The 16,285-nt window shown below is 39.6% G+C and overlaps 1 protein-coding gene across 2 annotated transcripts; it reads right to left on the bottom strand.

The window, feature by feature from the left end:
- Positions 1-3,483: 3,483 nt before the first annotated feature.
- Positions 3,484-13,933, bottom strand: fgf5 (fibroblast growth factor 5). Of its 2 annotated transcripts, XM_072593409.1 has the most exons (4): positions 13,358-13,933; positions 12,085-12,188; positions 5,036-5,139; positions 3,484-4,267 (listed from the first exon to the last, which is right to left on the bottom strand). In XM_072593409.1, exons 1-4 carry the CDS (start codon positions 13,629-13,631, stop codon positions 4,162-4,164), a joined length of 588 nt encoding a protein of 195 aa, XP_072449510.1. In that variant the 5' UTR covers positions 13,632-13,933; the 3' UTR covers positions 3,484-4,161. The 2 variants fall into 2 exon arrangements, with proteins under 2 accessions (XP_072449510.1, XP_072449419.1); XM_072593318.1 differs by having other exon boundaries at positions 3,484-5,139.
- Between the last annotated feature and the right edge of the window lie 2,352 nt (positions 13,934-16,285).

The raw sequence follows: 16,285 nt of genomic DNA, 5'->3' as shown, positions 1-16,285 counted from the left end.
GTTCCAGAGACTGAAGACTGACATGTACTGTGGACCTGATGTTCTGCATGCTAAGGTCTTAAAATAAGTTCTTGCAGAGGTAGTGAAGAGCGAACAGCTTCACTGTTTCTGAAAACACCCTCAAGGATTTAAAAACTGTAAATGTAACACTTCTATCCAAGAAAGGAGAGATGCTGAAAGCAAGAAATTAAATGTCAATTAGCCAAGCATCTGTAATTTAGATAATGGTAGAATGCATGATGAAGATCATGTTGAACAACTTTATTTGAGTTCCTGAAGGATTTTACAAATAGAGTGGATAAGGGGGGAATCAGTAGATGAATTGTATTTAGGTTTCCAGAATCCATTGGACATGTTCTCACATGAAAGATGACAATAGAAGATTACAGCTCATGGTCTTAGACATGAAATTTCATAATGAGTAGAGAGTGGCTTACTAACAGGAAATAGAAAGCCAGGACAAATTGGTTATTTTCAGATTTGATATTGAGGTGCTAGTGTTGGTCTTGGTTGGCTATTTTCAGATTGGTAGACTGTAACTAATGCTGTGCAGCAGGGGTCATCAACAATTTGATGATTTGTTGGACCTTCAACAATTTAAAATCTTAATTAATTATATGGATGATGGCACCAGTTACTTTGCAGGGAGAAAGTGAGGACTGCAGATGCTGGAGATCACAGTTGAGGAGTGTGGTGCTGGAAAAGCACAGTCAGTCAGACAGCATCTGAGGATTCTGCAAAGAGATGTAGGTATGTTTACTGAGAGGGTAAACATTTGACAGTTGGAGTATATGGGGGAAGACGTGTAGTTGTGCAAACTGGCAAGAAGAATAGGTGGAGAGAGACTGCACAATGTTGAGGTGTAATGGGATCTTAGTGCTTTCATACATGAATCACAAAGAGCTAGTAAGTAGATACAGCGAGTCATTAGGAAGGCAAATGGAGTTAACAAAGGAGATGGAGTATAAAAGTAGGGAAGCCTTGATACAATGGCACAAAATCATTCTAAACCTCCATTAGGATGAAATAATCTGCCTTTGATGTAGGTTTTGTGGACTAAGACATTCAATTAGGAGCAGGAATTGCCAGTGGGGAATCTGTTATCTTCATGTTTCCAGCCCAATTAAAACAATGGTAGGAAGCCCCTGTGGTTCTGCTTTTTGTTTCTCTGCCAATTAAGGCACACAAATATAATTTTGGGCCAGATGTGCAGTAAGGATATGAGGCAGAATTTTACTCAACAAGTGGTAATAGCTTGGAGCTCAACATCTATAACTGCAATGGATGTAGAGATGATGGTTTCAAAAGAAAATTTAATGGGCAATTGATCAAAAACATATAGAAAAACAAGAGAGTTGGACGGGGTGAATGTCCTCCTTCTGTGCCATATTGGCTCAGTGACTCCTATAAAATAAAAATGTCTTAAGCTATTTGATACAGACAACTTATATATTAAACTCAGTAATAGGTTGAGATGTAATGTTTGCAAAACGTTTAAGTGCAATTAACTGCAGCAGTCTGGGTTACCTCTTTTCCCAATGTCAACTATAAATCAAGCTCCAGTACCCATTATAGCTAGGCGAAAGTGATGACTGCAGATGCTGGAGATTAGAGTCAAGAGTGTGGTGCTGGAAAAGCGCAGCGGGTCAGGCAGCATCTGAGAATCAGGAGAATCGATGTTTCGGGCAAAAGCCCTACATCAGGTTTCCTCTCGAAACCTTGCTTGCAGCTACAAGTGTAATGTGCTCACATCAAACATTCTGCTGTTCAAGGTGGACAAGTAGCTGAAAAAGTAGATCCTCTGTCCAAAGTTCAAAACAATAAATTTAAAAAGTCAAAGTGTAATGTACAATTATATGGCAATTTAGCATTACCAGGTGAACGTCTGAAAATAGCACCCGTACATCTCTATTAACCTGTTTTATACAGGACTGCACAAAGAAAAACTTTTTAAAACTGCAGTGACAGCAATTTGCATATATTCCTATCTTTTATAATCTATAATGAGGCTGTGAAATCTTTTTGAAAATGTATTTTAAAACTGCAGATTTTAGAGTTTTATGGTAATTGAACTGAAATTGCTTTTATTTCTGAGACTTCTTTTGAATTTGGTTGAAAAAAGCATCAGAACATATAAATTAATCAATCCCATGCTCTGATGGCGTGTGGATTGGGTGATGGGGATTGCAGCCCTATCTGCGAACGGAGTGTTTATGAGCTGCATTGTGCCAATGATTTGCATATCAGCAACATATGGCAGGATCCCTAACAGTCATTATTCAACAAACAGCTTTTATTTTATGAGTCCCTATGAACTGCAGCAGACAGAACCCATGACATACAGCAACATCTCTTAGGAAAGGCAGGATAATTTCTCCAGCATATAGAAGCTAGTTCCAGGTCACAAATAGCTAATTTCTCTGACAAAATGTTATCAGAGAACAATAAATTACCTATAACTTGTGAGTTTAAAGGCAATGGTGATCCCTAAATAACAGGACAGGTTTCAGTCCTGATTAATGGGAATGATTTATCTAACCATTTCCATTCTCTCCTAACACTCCCTCTCAAGATGACCTCCCTACAATGTAGAACTATTTTGCATAAATTCATTTCATGTGTCAAGCTTTTAAAGTCAGATTAATTGGCTCTTGACTGAATTAAAACTAAGTTGAAATAAATAACTTGACACCTAACTATATTTAATATTCTACAAGATGTTAAAACATTGTATTTATCTTACTGTCATTAAATCCTCAGCAGCATAATCTAATTCCTAAATTAGTACCAATTAATCGAATCACATTTCCAGAATCTGTATACAGCAGGTCACATAGGATCTCTTGTAGTACGGTGTAGCTCCCCCACCTTTCAGCCAGGAGGGCTGGGTTCAAGTCCAACCTGCTTCAGAGGTGGTCTCTGAAGAAGTTGAATAGGAATATCTATTTCATGTCATATCGCTGGGCAAGCTTTATTTCTCATTAGACTGGCTAATTTTTTTTTCTTGAAAAGTAATAACACGTAATGATTATTCCATACAAGTTTACTGGTCAGTAGCCATCCTTGTGTGGAAGGTTTTCTTAAATATCATTAATTGTATCGTTCATCACGATGTATAAACTCATTAACCAGTCACTCACATAACTTGCACTTGAACAGCGGGACAGCCAGACTGCCAGTGTTTTTTTCTTAGCAATCAATAAATGTTTTAAAATCAAGCGAAGCCGCGATTGTGAAACATGCAAATCTGCAGTGTAACAGCTCGCATGGATAGTGCTCCCATTCAGTGCAAGTTGGAATGCTACTGTGCACTTTGCTGCTTGTTTGTTTGCAGGCATTGTGATAGGTGTGCAACCTATTACTGAACCATTGAGAATCCAATGCACACTGCACACAAATCAGAAAAAGATACTCGATAAGATTGACTTCATTTAATGAAAATAAAACATGACTGAAAGATTTGTGTTTTCAAAAAAAAACCTTCATTAAATATTTTCCGCGGCGTTGTTAGTCATGTTTGGTATTGCGAAGCGCAAAAGACCAAAAAGGCTGTGAAAAAATACGCAAGGTACGTTGACACACTAATGGGAAACGAGACAACCTTTGTAAATAGACGGTCACACCGACAATCAAATGTCATGAATGTAAACAAACGATAGGAATACGTGTGTAGAATATGAATAATATATTGCAGAATATTGCTTCAAAAGTTTGTTTTTAATTAAGAATGTACGCATAATTGATAAACGTTATCTCGGTGCTTGTTATCTGCAAGTGCAGATACCCTGGCGCAACTCAAGCGTGTAAACTCTCAAACCAACTTGTCCTTGTACACAATCCGTTTGTTTGTTTTAACGCAGTGGCCATCACTGGAATCGTTACCTTCCCGACTTGAGTCCCAGGAGAGAGTTTTGCTAATAGAGCGTTTCTGATGACAGTGTGCGATAATGGGCCATGACGCTGCTATCTGCCACTTGATACACCTATAGACAGAAGTTGGCTCCCAGAAGTATGTGTGTGTGCTTCCTTCCCTGCGGGTCGTTAAGAAGTGGAATGCTAGGATGATGGCAGGGATATTTTAAACATCTGAACTCCGAAGTGATAGTTTGATCGACGGCCTGTAATCCATCCTTCCAGCTGTTCCGTCAAAGAAAGGTGGGTTCAAAGGTCGTGCACCACCAAAGTATGACCACTCCAAAAAACATATTGTTGCATGCGCTTTCCAAGCAGAAATAAACCGACATTATCGCGTAGTGGTGAGGTCTCCCTATGTTACCGAGAGAAAACAAAAACATATTTCCCTGTTTGTGCTTAGAAAAAAAATGTTTTCTTTTTAATCTCTGGAAAAGGGCTATGAAAATAAAGAAGTATTCAACGTTTTTGAAACCATATTCAACATTTCTACTGGGGCAAAATGTTATTTGCTTCCTTTACCAAACGTGATTTTATGTTCAATAATCGCATCTTTCCCTCAGAGCCTAACATAAATTTTCCAATGAAAATGAACGATTTTTATGTTCTGCTAACAAACAGTCTGTTTTTTTTTGTGTTATACCCGTACAGTTTCTCATTCCTAATGCTGATACAGCATCCTTACCACACTGTCATACCTCTCCTGGTCCACACTGCCGGTACGGCGCGTAGGGGTTAGGAGTGAGGGCGATGGCTGGTGTCTCCCTTTGACGGAAGGAGTCACTCTTACCTCCCTGTGCATCCCCGGTACACCACAGTTGCTTTCCAACAAAGTCACTGTCCCCCGAACCAAATAAGACGAGTTCAAACAATTTGCTATCCAAAACGAAATTTGGGCCTATATCTGATAACACTTGTACTCTTCCTGCGGATAATTGTTGCAGGAGGTGGTTTTGGAGATTTGGGTGGCGTTTTTTTATCTGGGACTTTCCGAGTAATTTTGAACGTTTTTTCTTTCTCAGACTGTTTGAACCGTGGAAGGAAATGTGTCGAAATGTGTTGAGGTTTCACTCGAGGGCTGTTCCCCATTTTCACTTTCCCGCGTTTATTTAAAGCCACGTACCACTCTCGGCTATTGTTTTCGCTTTTGTAAGTGGCCGAGGCGTAAGTGTTGTAACTGTTTTCTTGATATCTCTCCGTGAAAATGCATTCATTTGTAAACTTGGTCTATAAGAGAAAGCAAAATCAGAAAACAAATAAAATATATATTTCCTTTTACTCAGACGTTTAGAATTATAGTGGTAAGGTTTACATAGAATCACTTAGCAAAGACAGAAACAAGCCATTGGCCCAAATCCTCCCTATCAGTGTTTAGGCTTCATCCAAGTCTTCCTCCAATCCTACCAGCATCTCATTTTATTCCTTTCTCTTTCGTGCGTTTGCCATAAATGTAGTTTTTACGCGCACAAGGTGATGAGGGTACTGGAGTTTTCCAATAGCATTTCCTGTGTTTTAATTCAGATTTCCAGCAGTTGCACTGCTTGGGTTTCCTCGTGGACATTAGTTTGTTTCATGTTCTCAGAATTCAAAAATGTTCCATGGATTTTACGCATGGCCTATGATGTCGTGACCTATAAGGCGTATGGCTGGACTGTGCTTTATATTTTTCGAATAAACCTGTTCTCGATACTCTGACATATCGCCGGCGCAGGAGGAACCTGAGCACAAGTCTCCTGACCCAGAGGTAGGGACACAGCCACCGTGCTGGCCACATCCATATGTGGATATACCAGACTAAGTGAGCATATAGCGATGCTACAATAGGAACCCAAGCACTCGCTCAACAAAATGAAACAAGTGATTCATTCACTGCACATTGACTTGAACACGCATTTAGACTCCAGCTTTCGAGTACAGGCTGATCGGATGGGCAGAACAATGGCAAATGAAATTTAATCTGAAAATCTTAAAATGATGCACGTTGGGAAGACTAACAAAGTAAGGGAGCCCATGATGAATGGTAGGACCCGAGCGGCTCAGAGGGACCTTGGTGGGCATGTCAGTAGATCCTTAAAGACAGCAGGAGAGGTGGACAAGGTGGTTAAAAGATATACTTCTCTGTATTTGTTGAGACATTGAATAGAAGAGCAAGGAGATTATGACGGAGCTGCATAAGACATTAGTTAAGCAACAGCTGGAGTACTGCGTGTGTTTCTGATCACCACACTATGGGAAGGATGTGCTAGCAGTCGAGGGGCTGCAGAAGAGATTCATCAGGATGCTGAATGGCCTGGACAATTTCAGCTATGAAGAGGGATTAGTTAGGCTTTTTTTTAGAGTGGAGAATGTTGAGGGGAGACCTGATTGAGGTGTACAAAATTATAAGGCATATATATAGATTGAAAAAACCTTTTCCCCTTAATGGAGGCTCCAGTAATCCAGGGGCCCAGATATATGGTAAATCGCAGGAGGTTTTGAGGAGATTTAAGGAAGAACATTTCAGAGTCATAAAGTCTTACTAGCACAGCAAAAGGCCATTTTGCACATTGTGCCCACACAAATTGTCAAGCATTTTCCAGCAATTGGTCCATAGGTTCTGGCTTTTCAAGTGCTCCTCAAAATACTTGTTACATGCCTTCAGGGTTCCTGGCTCTACCATCCTTTTTGGCAGAGAGTTCCAGATATCCAGTGTCCCTGAGTGAAAAAAAATCCTCAAATCCATTCTAATGATATTTATTTGGAAACTGTCCCTTGGTTAACAACCCCTCTACTAAGGGAAATATTTTATTCCTGTCTACTCTCCTCATTACTTTGCTCATCTCAATCAGGTCCCTCAACAGATTTTTCTGCTGTAAGGAAAACAACCCCAACCAGTCAACTCTCTTTATAGCTGAAATCCTGCAGCCGAGGGTATATCTTCAAGAATCTCATCTGCATCCTCTAATGCAATCACATTCTCCTAATAGTGCGGCAACTACAACTGCACATAGTGCTCCAGCTGTGGCTTAACTAAGATTTTATCCCATCTCACCATAACCACCATGCTCTTGTATACAATGTCTTGACTAATAAAAGCAGGTATCCCATATGTCTTCTTAACCACCTTAACTAGATGCCTTGTTGCCATCAAGGAACTATTGACAACTACACTAAGGTTCCTCTGAAATTCTGTATTTCCTAGTGTCCTCCTATTCAACATGTACATACATGTTAGTCTCTGCAAAATACCTCACCTCACACTTTATAGGAGTAAATTCCTTTTTTATTCACTCATGGAACATGTGCATCTCTGGCTAAGTGAGCATTTATTGCCCATCCATAATTGCCCAGGGGGCAATTAAGAGTCAACCACATTGCTGTGGGTCTGGAGTCACGTGTAGGCCAGACCAGGTGATGATGCCAGTTTCCTTCCTTATGGGACTTTAGTGACCCAGATGGGTTTTGTCCAACAATCAGCAATGGTTTCATGGTCATCAATAGACTATTAATGCCCGTTCAGCCCAAAAGGTGGTGGGTATTTGGAATTCACTGCCTGAAAATGTTTTCAAGGTAGGAACCATCACAACATTGAAGAATTTTTTAGATTATAACTTGAAGAGCAATGGCCTAGAAGGTTGTGAGCTAAATGCTGGAAAAAGGGGAGTAGATAGGTGCTTGATGAATAGTATTGACCTGATGTGCCAAATGACCTATTTTCATTCTATAAAACCCTTTGACTCTATATTTCTATATTTAAAAGTCCCTTAGCAGAACATTTTGGAGAGTTAATTACTGAAAGAAAATGTAACAAACTGAATGTATGTATTCAAGAATGGATTCTAGCATAGAATGTTAGATTTATAATTTGGCAATCCATTAGTCTATTATTTTGGAAAGATTTGTTTCAGTAAAAACCATTTCTTGGTAGAAAACTATCAGAAAAATATGAGCATGCTTACTGGAGATGCCATGACCATCAAATTCACTCAATATACCTATATATGCACAATACACATATGTTTAATTAACCTATTCAGACATGTTGTGACACAACTCTGGAGCAGATAGAACATGTGTCTTCTTGTCCAGAGGTAGAAACATGACCACAGTAACACAATAACATACTCCATTTCAGAAGAGGTTGATGAAAAGTGGCGGCAAAGTAAATCTTATGGAAAACTGCCTAATGATGTTAGATATTTTTAACTAACTTATTCCAAGATGAATTTACGCACTTCTGCAGCAGATAGGACTTGAATCCAAGCATTTTGGCTCAGAGAAAGGGACCCTATCACTATGCAACAGGAGATCCCTGGTGGTTATATATTGGCACCAATAATGAATACTTCAAGTTCATATTACAGATGAGGAGGTGCTGTAGGACTTAAGATACATACAAGTAGATAAATTCCTGTGACCTGATCAAATGTTTCCCAGAACTTTGTGGGAAGCTAGGAAAGAGATTGTTAGGCCCCCTGCTGTTTGTATCATCGATAGCCAGAGGTGAGGTGGCAGAAGACTGGAAGCTACCTAATGTGGTGCCATTATTTAAGAAAGGCTGTAAGGAAAAGCCAAGGAACTGTAGACTGGTGAACCTTACATCAGCGCTGCATAAGTTGCTGGAAGGGATTCTGAGGGACAGGATTTACATGTATTTAGAAGGGCAAGTACTCATTAGAGATAGTCAAAATGGGTTTGTACTTGGGAAATCATGTTTTTTGAAGAAGTGACAAAGACGATTGATGAAGGCAAAGCATTGTCAATATGAACTTCAGCAAAGAGTTTGACAAGGTTCTGCATGGTAGACTGGTCATTAAGCTTAAGTGACATGAGGTCCAGGAGACCTAGCCAATTGGATTCAAAACTGACTTGAAGATGGGAGATATAGGGTGGTAGTGGAGGATTGTTTTCGGACTGGAGGCCTGTGACCAATAGTATGCCTCGAGGGTCAGTGCTGGGTCCACTGCTTTCTGTCATTTGGTTTGGTTTAGTATGGTTTATAAGCTTGCAGATGATACCAAAATAGGTGGGGTAGTGGATAATGAAGAAGATTATCTTGGACTATAACAGGAACTTGATCAGTTGGGCTGAGGAGTAGCAGATGGAGTTTAATTTACATAAATGTAAGGTATTGCATTTTGGTAAGGCAAACCAGGGCAGAACTTATACAGTTATGGTAAGACCCAGGGAAATGTTGCTGAACAAAGAGACCTAGTGGTGTAGGTGCATAGTTCCTTGAAAATTGGATCACAGGATAAAGGGTGGGGAAGAAGGTATTATTTGCCTTCATGGGTCATAATATTGAGTATAAGATTAGGATACCACGTTGCGCCAAACAAGAGATTTGTGAGGCCACTTTTGGAATACTGTGTACATTCTGGTTGCCCTTCTATAGAAAGGATGTTAAACTTGAGAGGGTGCAGAAAAAGATTGACAAGCATGTTGTTGAGACTGGCGGGTTTGAGCTATAGGGAGAGGCTGAATAAGCTGGGGCTACTTTCCCCAGGAGCATCAGAAACTGAGGGGGTGACTTTATAGAGGTTTATAAAATCAGGAGGAGCATAAATAGGGTGAATAATCAATATCTTTTTCCTACAGTGGGGGAGTCCAGAACTAGAGGATATAGGTTTAATCTAAGAGGGGAAGGTTTTAAAAAGGACCTGAGGGGTAACTTTTTCATGTTGAGGGTGGTGTGTGTACAGAACAAGCTGCCAGAGGAAGTGGTGGAGGCAGGTATAATTACAACATTTAGAAGGCATCTAGACCGGTATATGAACAGAAATGATTTAGCGAGATATGGGCTAAATGCTGCAAGTGGAACTAGGTTCAATTGGGGATGTTTGGTCGAATGGATATGTTGAACCAAAGTGTCCGTTTTCATGCTGTATGACTCTATTTTCCATGTGTTGATGGCTATCTTAAGCTATCCAAATGTTTTTATTTAAAGGCACGCTTTGAAATCCATTTGATATGATTGCACATTCTAGTTCACTGTACATCCAGTGCTTTGCAATGGTTATCATGTATGGAAAGCACAGCATTGTGTCCTGTTGTGCAAATTTCATAAATGTGACAGTATTTACCCGAGGACACTTGGTAGCTTTGAATTCAAGGTAGATTGTTGAGTTATAGAAAGTTGAAACAGGAAACCATGGGAGAAAAATAACTTGACATGTAGTAGCTAAATCACGCCTACAGCTCTTCATAAACCAACAGTGAAACAGCTGGGACAAGTTCACTTAGGCGTTTTCAGCTGAGGTAATTCTTTAAAAATCATTTTTGGCATGGAGTGAGTTTGATTAGATGCTGTAAAACTGGGCCTTTCAGTGTTAATCTGAAAATGACCATAGAAGGCCTTCTCTGTAGCAGCGAGGTGGTCTCTTCTGTCACCTTAGAACATTTTGACAACTTTCAGAAATTGTATCTATATAACCTCCCCATGCACCTGTCTCAGGCATCTTTCTAAGCTTTCTTGTTTATAAAAACACAGCAAGACAGACAAATTAGTGAAACCTATACTCTGTTATTTCCTACTTATGGCATTGCCTTTAGAAATATGCCAATTATGTTTTTGGAATTTAGATTAAATTCGGCAAATAATGTGTTTTCACCGTTGTGGGTCAAAATGAGAGAGGTATTCCCTTAAACTCTGTATGAAATCATTGGTGTGTGGCATGTCTGATTTCCACACTCAGTGCACTCAAATTAGTGATTAACCTCAACTTTAAAAATGCAATATTTCAAAATATGCCAAATCCTCCTGAGGAATTAAAGAACAATCTCCTCTGTGCAGCGGTTGATAATTGCTGGTCCGTATAAAATGCTGGAATACAATATTCTTCAAAGTCCCTGATTTAATTATGTTGCCATCTGTATTTTGGGGAGAAAAAAAAGAGACTGATGTCAGACGACTAGTCAAGATAAGAGAAAAAGACTGGAGCAGTGTTACAAACTCATATACGAGTTGATTTGGCAGGATTGCAGAATTATTCATACAATTGACTTTCATCTCATCTCAGAAACAAGTAGGGACAGATTGAATTCTATCAACGCGCCACATTTACTGACAGGCGACAGGATTCTCTCGGCACTTTTTAAACTTATTAAGCAATCACAGAAATTCACCCAGCCGTGACGAGCACGCACCCACAAATGCCATTTTGTATCAATTGCATTAATTTTAGTAGAAGCAGAGGTTATGCCAAATGTCAATTTGTATATTTAGAATTCTGCATGATATTCAGTCATTCCATTTTGTTGGTTGTGTTAGTTTTATCCAAGCACCACGCACCCCGCCAGCACCACCAATTTTAAACACATTGGATTATTATTTAGTTGATATTTCTCCGAGGAGATCCATGGCGATGTAAAAGCAAAGTTCGGCTATTATTTAAGTAAAAAGCCTAGTCGGCCTGGAACATCCGCTGGTTTCCACACTGAACACGGCATTTAATAGCTGGTAAAATATCTGAAACTAATATTACAGATTATTAATACAATATTAATATATCATCAACTTTAGAGCAACCACTGAATCCGGGCACTCGATGTTTTCTTTATAAATATACGTATATATGTTTTATTTTTAGTGATTTTTTTAAAGCTTTGCAGAAGGAACAGGGTTTGAACAATCTTCACGACACATTTTGAATGACAGTGGGATGGTGAGTTTATTTCACAATTGCTGTACATTTCACTTGTTAGTACCAAACTAAAAAGAAAATACGGACCGGCTTGTTTTCCATTGCACACAAGACATCTGTAAAAATACATGCTTTGGAGGCTTTGAGTGTACTGTAAGGTCAAGGAGTATTCGGACAAATCTCCGTTACGGTATTTAACAAATGTTTGCTTATTGCAGAGAAAGATCATGACAACAAGTGATTTGATATTCCGCTTCAGGAAAAAAATGTACCGACTGTAAGTCTTACATCTGGATGCTTCATGCTTGATTTATGACGGCTGCGTTGAACTTTATGAGCAATGCCTCCAAATAGAGGCCGCGTTTACCATGCCTAGTGAGTCAAACCCCTCTTCGAAAAGGTGAAACTTATTTTGACCCATTAATTTGATTGAATGGCGGGACCTAGCAGCAGACTTTGATATGAATTTGCATTCACATTAACTTTTGTTTTCTTCTGCGCAATACATTGTTGTTTCTGAATAGTACCACTGACCTCAGATAATACTCACAGTTGCGTGAAGTTTCCCCTTTTTATTCATTGCTAGAAATCGGTTGCTAAAAATTCCTCGAATTCCCACTATCCCCTGAGACACGGCGAATATTTCCAAAATACCTGCAAGTGAGATTTCACAATAAAATTCTTGCTGTCAGATTTTAAAATTATGCTCGCACACACTGCGATTTCTAGCTTCAGAGAGCTCTTTATAAAACAATTCCCTTTAATAATGGGAGTTCCCAGGAAGTTAGTCGGCCTGTAAATATTTGAAGTTGTAATATATGCTAATAATTTGCTAATTCTGAAATGCCTTGGGCATTTGTTCTGATTGTTTTGTTACAGAGCATGTCCCCATGTTAGTGACGGACTAGAATTACAGATTGGAGAATCTGACACATATTGTCTTCAACCGAAGATTATTTGTATATATTATACATGTAAAATAAAACTACTGGCATCGCCCAAAGGTAACTTCCATGTCAGTAAAGGTAATCTAAGATTTCTGATTCGTGGTCGTTTCCAAATTTAAGAAAACATTTTTTTTTATTCCCGATAATGAATATAACTGTCAATCCATGTATTGACTGACATGTGAGGAGGTAATCACCACGCCATTCACTAACCCAATAACTTCAAGTACTCAGTTCCCTCCAGCCTGCACCTGTTAGCGACATGCTTCGTAGTTTAACATGACCGCACAATACACACGCCAGACAACCTGACCCCGGAAAGACTCATCGCAAAATCGATCTTTGCAGCAAAAAAATAACTTTGCAAACAACACCGTTTCCAGTTATGTGAAATTAGGCCCACGAGGTTTGATATACTGACATCGCACTGCAGAACGTTATAGATTCGGTCAATAACTGTTTTGTGTTTTAATTGTCTTTCAAATATCTAGAATAAAACATTCGACCAATGTCAATATCTCGGATATCGACTGCAAAGCCAATATATGGAAAATCCCTATGCGCAGACGCACATGATCCAACTCGCCATTACTTTTGTAAGGAATAAACTGTATTTCTTGACATAGATGGTTTCCTATTGTAACAACTTAAACAGCTCAGTTTTTTGCTAGTCAAACCAAGACGCTCGTAATCAAAGCAATCAGGCAAATGTAAAGGTTGGCTGAATGGTAGTTCGAAGTTATCATTGGATACACTGCAGACAAGTACAGGAGCAATGCCTTCATAAAAATGCTGTCAGAGGCAATTTCGTGTAATTTATGTTTTTGCTATTGAGACAATCACTGTCATATGAACCTATTTCGAATAAATACTCACTGAATAGGTTGGCTTCATGCGAGCCACTGACTTTGCCATCAGGCTGGATCTGCAAATGAAAACCAATTCCAACTCTGCAATAAAGTCTTCCAGTGCGGGGCCCAGGTCTATTCCATTGGTACATGTTCCTCAGCGATTTACGGTCCTGCAAGACAGTGGAGTTCTCATTTGTTGTACCTCGAAGTAGTTCTGCGGACGGTACCTGCTCACTGTACCCTGGAGAGAAGCGGACAGTGTGATTCAGAAAGAGGAGGACGAGGTAGTGGAAGCGCATTCTTCCAGCGGATCTCTCCGGGGTGCTCCCTGCTAGGACAATGTCCGCATTTTGCTGATCCTTTGCTCCTTGCACCAACCACGGCGTGTGGTGTCTCCACCAGGCATATCCATTCAAAGGCTACTGCTGGCACGGTGATATTTATAACACAAATGATCTCATTGCGAGATGCATGCCTGTGATTTGAACGACAAGCTCTCATCCTGCAGTCGCCAGAAGAATGGGCATGGTTGATTCCAATATATTGAAAAGGAAGGAGAATTGGTTAGGAAAGAGTGCTGTTAACCAAACACACACACACGCACAAAATGCTTACGACGCCATCTGCGCAGACTTCACGCACGACAAAGCTAATTTTAATAGTGGGGGAAGTGAACAAATAATTCATAACAAATAGAAATGGATCCCACTGGGACAACGAATGAGTCATTTCATGTCGAAACTCGAGGCTGCCGTAAACTAATGGTTCTTAACCAAGAACCAAAATGATCTCTAATGACCTTGCGCCTCTCTAGAGATTTGAAATAGACACATAAATGGTCACAGAGTGCAGTATGAAAATAAAAAGGCAACTTTACTCGACAGATCAATGCCGCCAAGTTATCCACACGACAGGCAACTAAGACGGGAATTATCAGCAGCGGCAAATAGTTTAAATGTGGCAAAACTCGTCAAGAAGATGCACATAAATTCAAATTCGACCTTTAGCGCTTGGGAGACAAGTGAACTGTCAGCTTCAATGATCTGGTGCTCATTTAATAGTCTATTCGTGACGATGTAAAGAAGCATGCTTGCATTCAGTCGGAAGTTTACTATAACAGATCTGGACGGAGGTTTCAGCCAGGTTTGAGTGTGGTGGGGAAACATCAATGACATTTGGAATATTAACACAGCGGCCAACAACACCAGCGTAGTGCGCTACAGACTGACAGTGCAAGCCTTCGGCAACCGGCCAACAAGGCTTGGGACCGAAAAAAAACTCAAAAGCGTTTCATATGCACTGACGACCAATTGACGAGATTCATTCAAATCAGTTAACATGAAACATCCACAGCCTTCAGTGCGCAAGTGTTAAAGTAGGTTTTGAAAATAAAATTTTAAACGCAGGCAGAAAACTAAAATTGAGTCTGGGACTCGGCAATGTATCGCATTGAATTGTAGGTCCAGAAATTTGTACTGTAGGTGTGTGTGTGTTTGGGGGTGGGGGGAGGGCGTATGAGGACATTTGCACAAAAAAAGTGGAATACCTGCAGTTGTACTACAAGAGAAAACAAGTCGGTGTGTTAGGGTGTACGAATACTCGTGCCGGAAGGCAAGTTAGATACAGTATGTGCGCGTATAACATTGTGAGTATAAGGAGGGTAGGTTACATATCCAAGTGATCATTTTAAAAAAACTAATTTTTAAAATACTTTCGAACCACTTTTGCCGAAGCTCAGTAATTTACTGTCCTTTGGGAACAACACGATGCCCATCGAATCTGGTGCAGGAATCTTCCATATACACGGAAAGGAAAAAATACTTCGCAAAGGCACCGAATGATAAATTTCCCTCTGCCTATCATTCTGTTTTATTGAATGGTTTTGACCTGATAGTAAATGTTTGGACCCATCAATTTTAATAAATATGACCGCCCTTCAGAACTGTAACTTGAGGATTTTGCTTACATCGGACGCGGTTTAACATTTGAACTAAAAAAAGATTAATGACATGAAATGTTGCAGTAACCCGAGAAAGCAAGATTTGCAGATTGCGGTTCGTTTTCTTTCAGCGTCACCTTGTATGCCGTTCGCCTGATCATGTTTTAAAACCTCTCAGTTAAAAGTCGGTCCGAATTAATATTTCAAGAGCAAACATAATGAAACGACTTGGAAAAAGTAAATGTACTAATGTCACGGTCCACTTATTCTGGAGTTTAATCTGATACGTACGCGTTTTCAGTTCAAAGAAACGCTGAATATGTCATTTAAGGCTACAATAAAGCTGTTTGACAAAACTGCTTTGAAACATATTGACATGGGTTCCCGGAGCATTTTGAAAATTCACACGCGTGGCGGATTCGAGAAAATGATTTAGGGAGTTATATAAGGTCTCTTATGAAGTAAATGTTCCTATTTATCTGCAATTTATGCGAAACACTTAAACGTTGGAGCAAAGTTAGCAAAAGGAAATTTAAGGCAACGTTGGGAAATGTTTCATTGAATGAAATATATTTGGATCAGCCAAATGCAACTTCTCCATTAAAGGATTTTGTTCGACAACCCATTTTATATAGTTTGCAGTTATGGTGTAATCTGTTATTTCTTTATATTGGGCGTTGTGTATTTTAATGTTCTGGAGTGGAATAGCTTGATCCAACGAGTGGCATTAGTGTTCTTACACATTTAACACATATAGGACCTGAGTGCCGATGCAAACTGAACTGATTGCTCAAAGTCCGTTGTTTTCCGTCAAAATAAATTGGAGTCATTTCAGTCTGTTAACAACAGTACAAGCAAATACACAAGGAAGGGCACAGTTAGGTTTAGATTGACAATGTTACGCTATCGGGAATGGGGATGGGAAATCTAAAAAAGCACGTGCATTACAAAATGTATTTGACTGGGGAGTAGTGTGAGTTAGCAACACCGATGACCGGTTCGTAAGTTCACTTT

This window comes from Chiloscyllium punctatum, chromosome 1 (assembly GCF_047496795.1).
Source record: "Chiloscyllium punctatum isolate Juve2018m chromosome 1, sChiPun1.3, whole genome shotgun sequence".
In the NCBI taxonomy this organism is placed as follows: Eukaryota; Metazoa; Chordata; class Chondrichthyes; order Orectolobiformes; family Hemiscylliidae; genus Chiloscyllium; species Chiloscyllium punctatum.
This window is presented reverse-complemented; position numbering and strand designations above follow the sequence as displayed.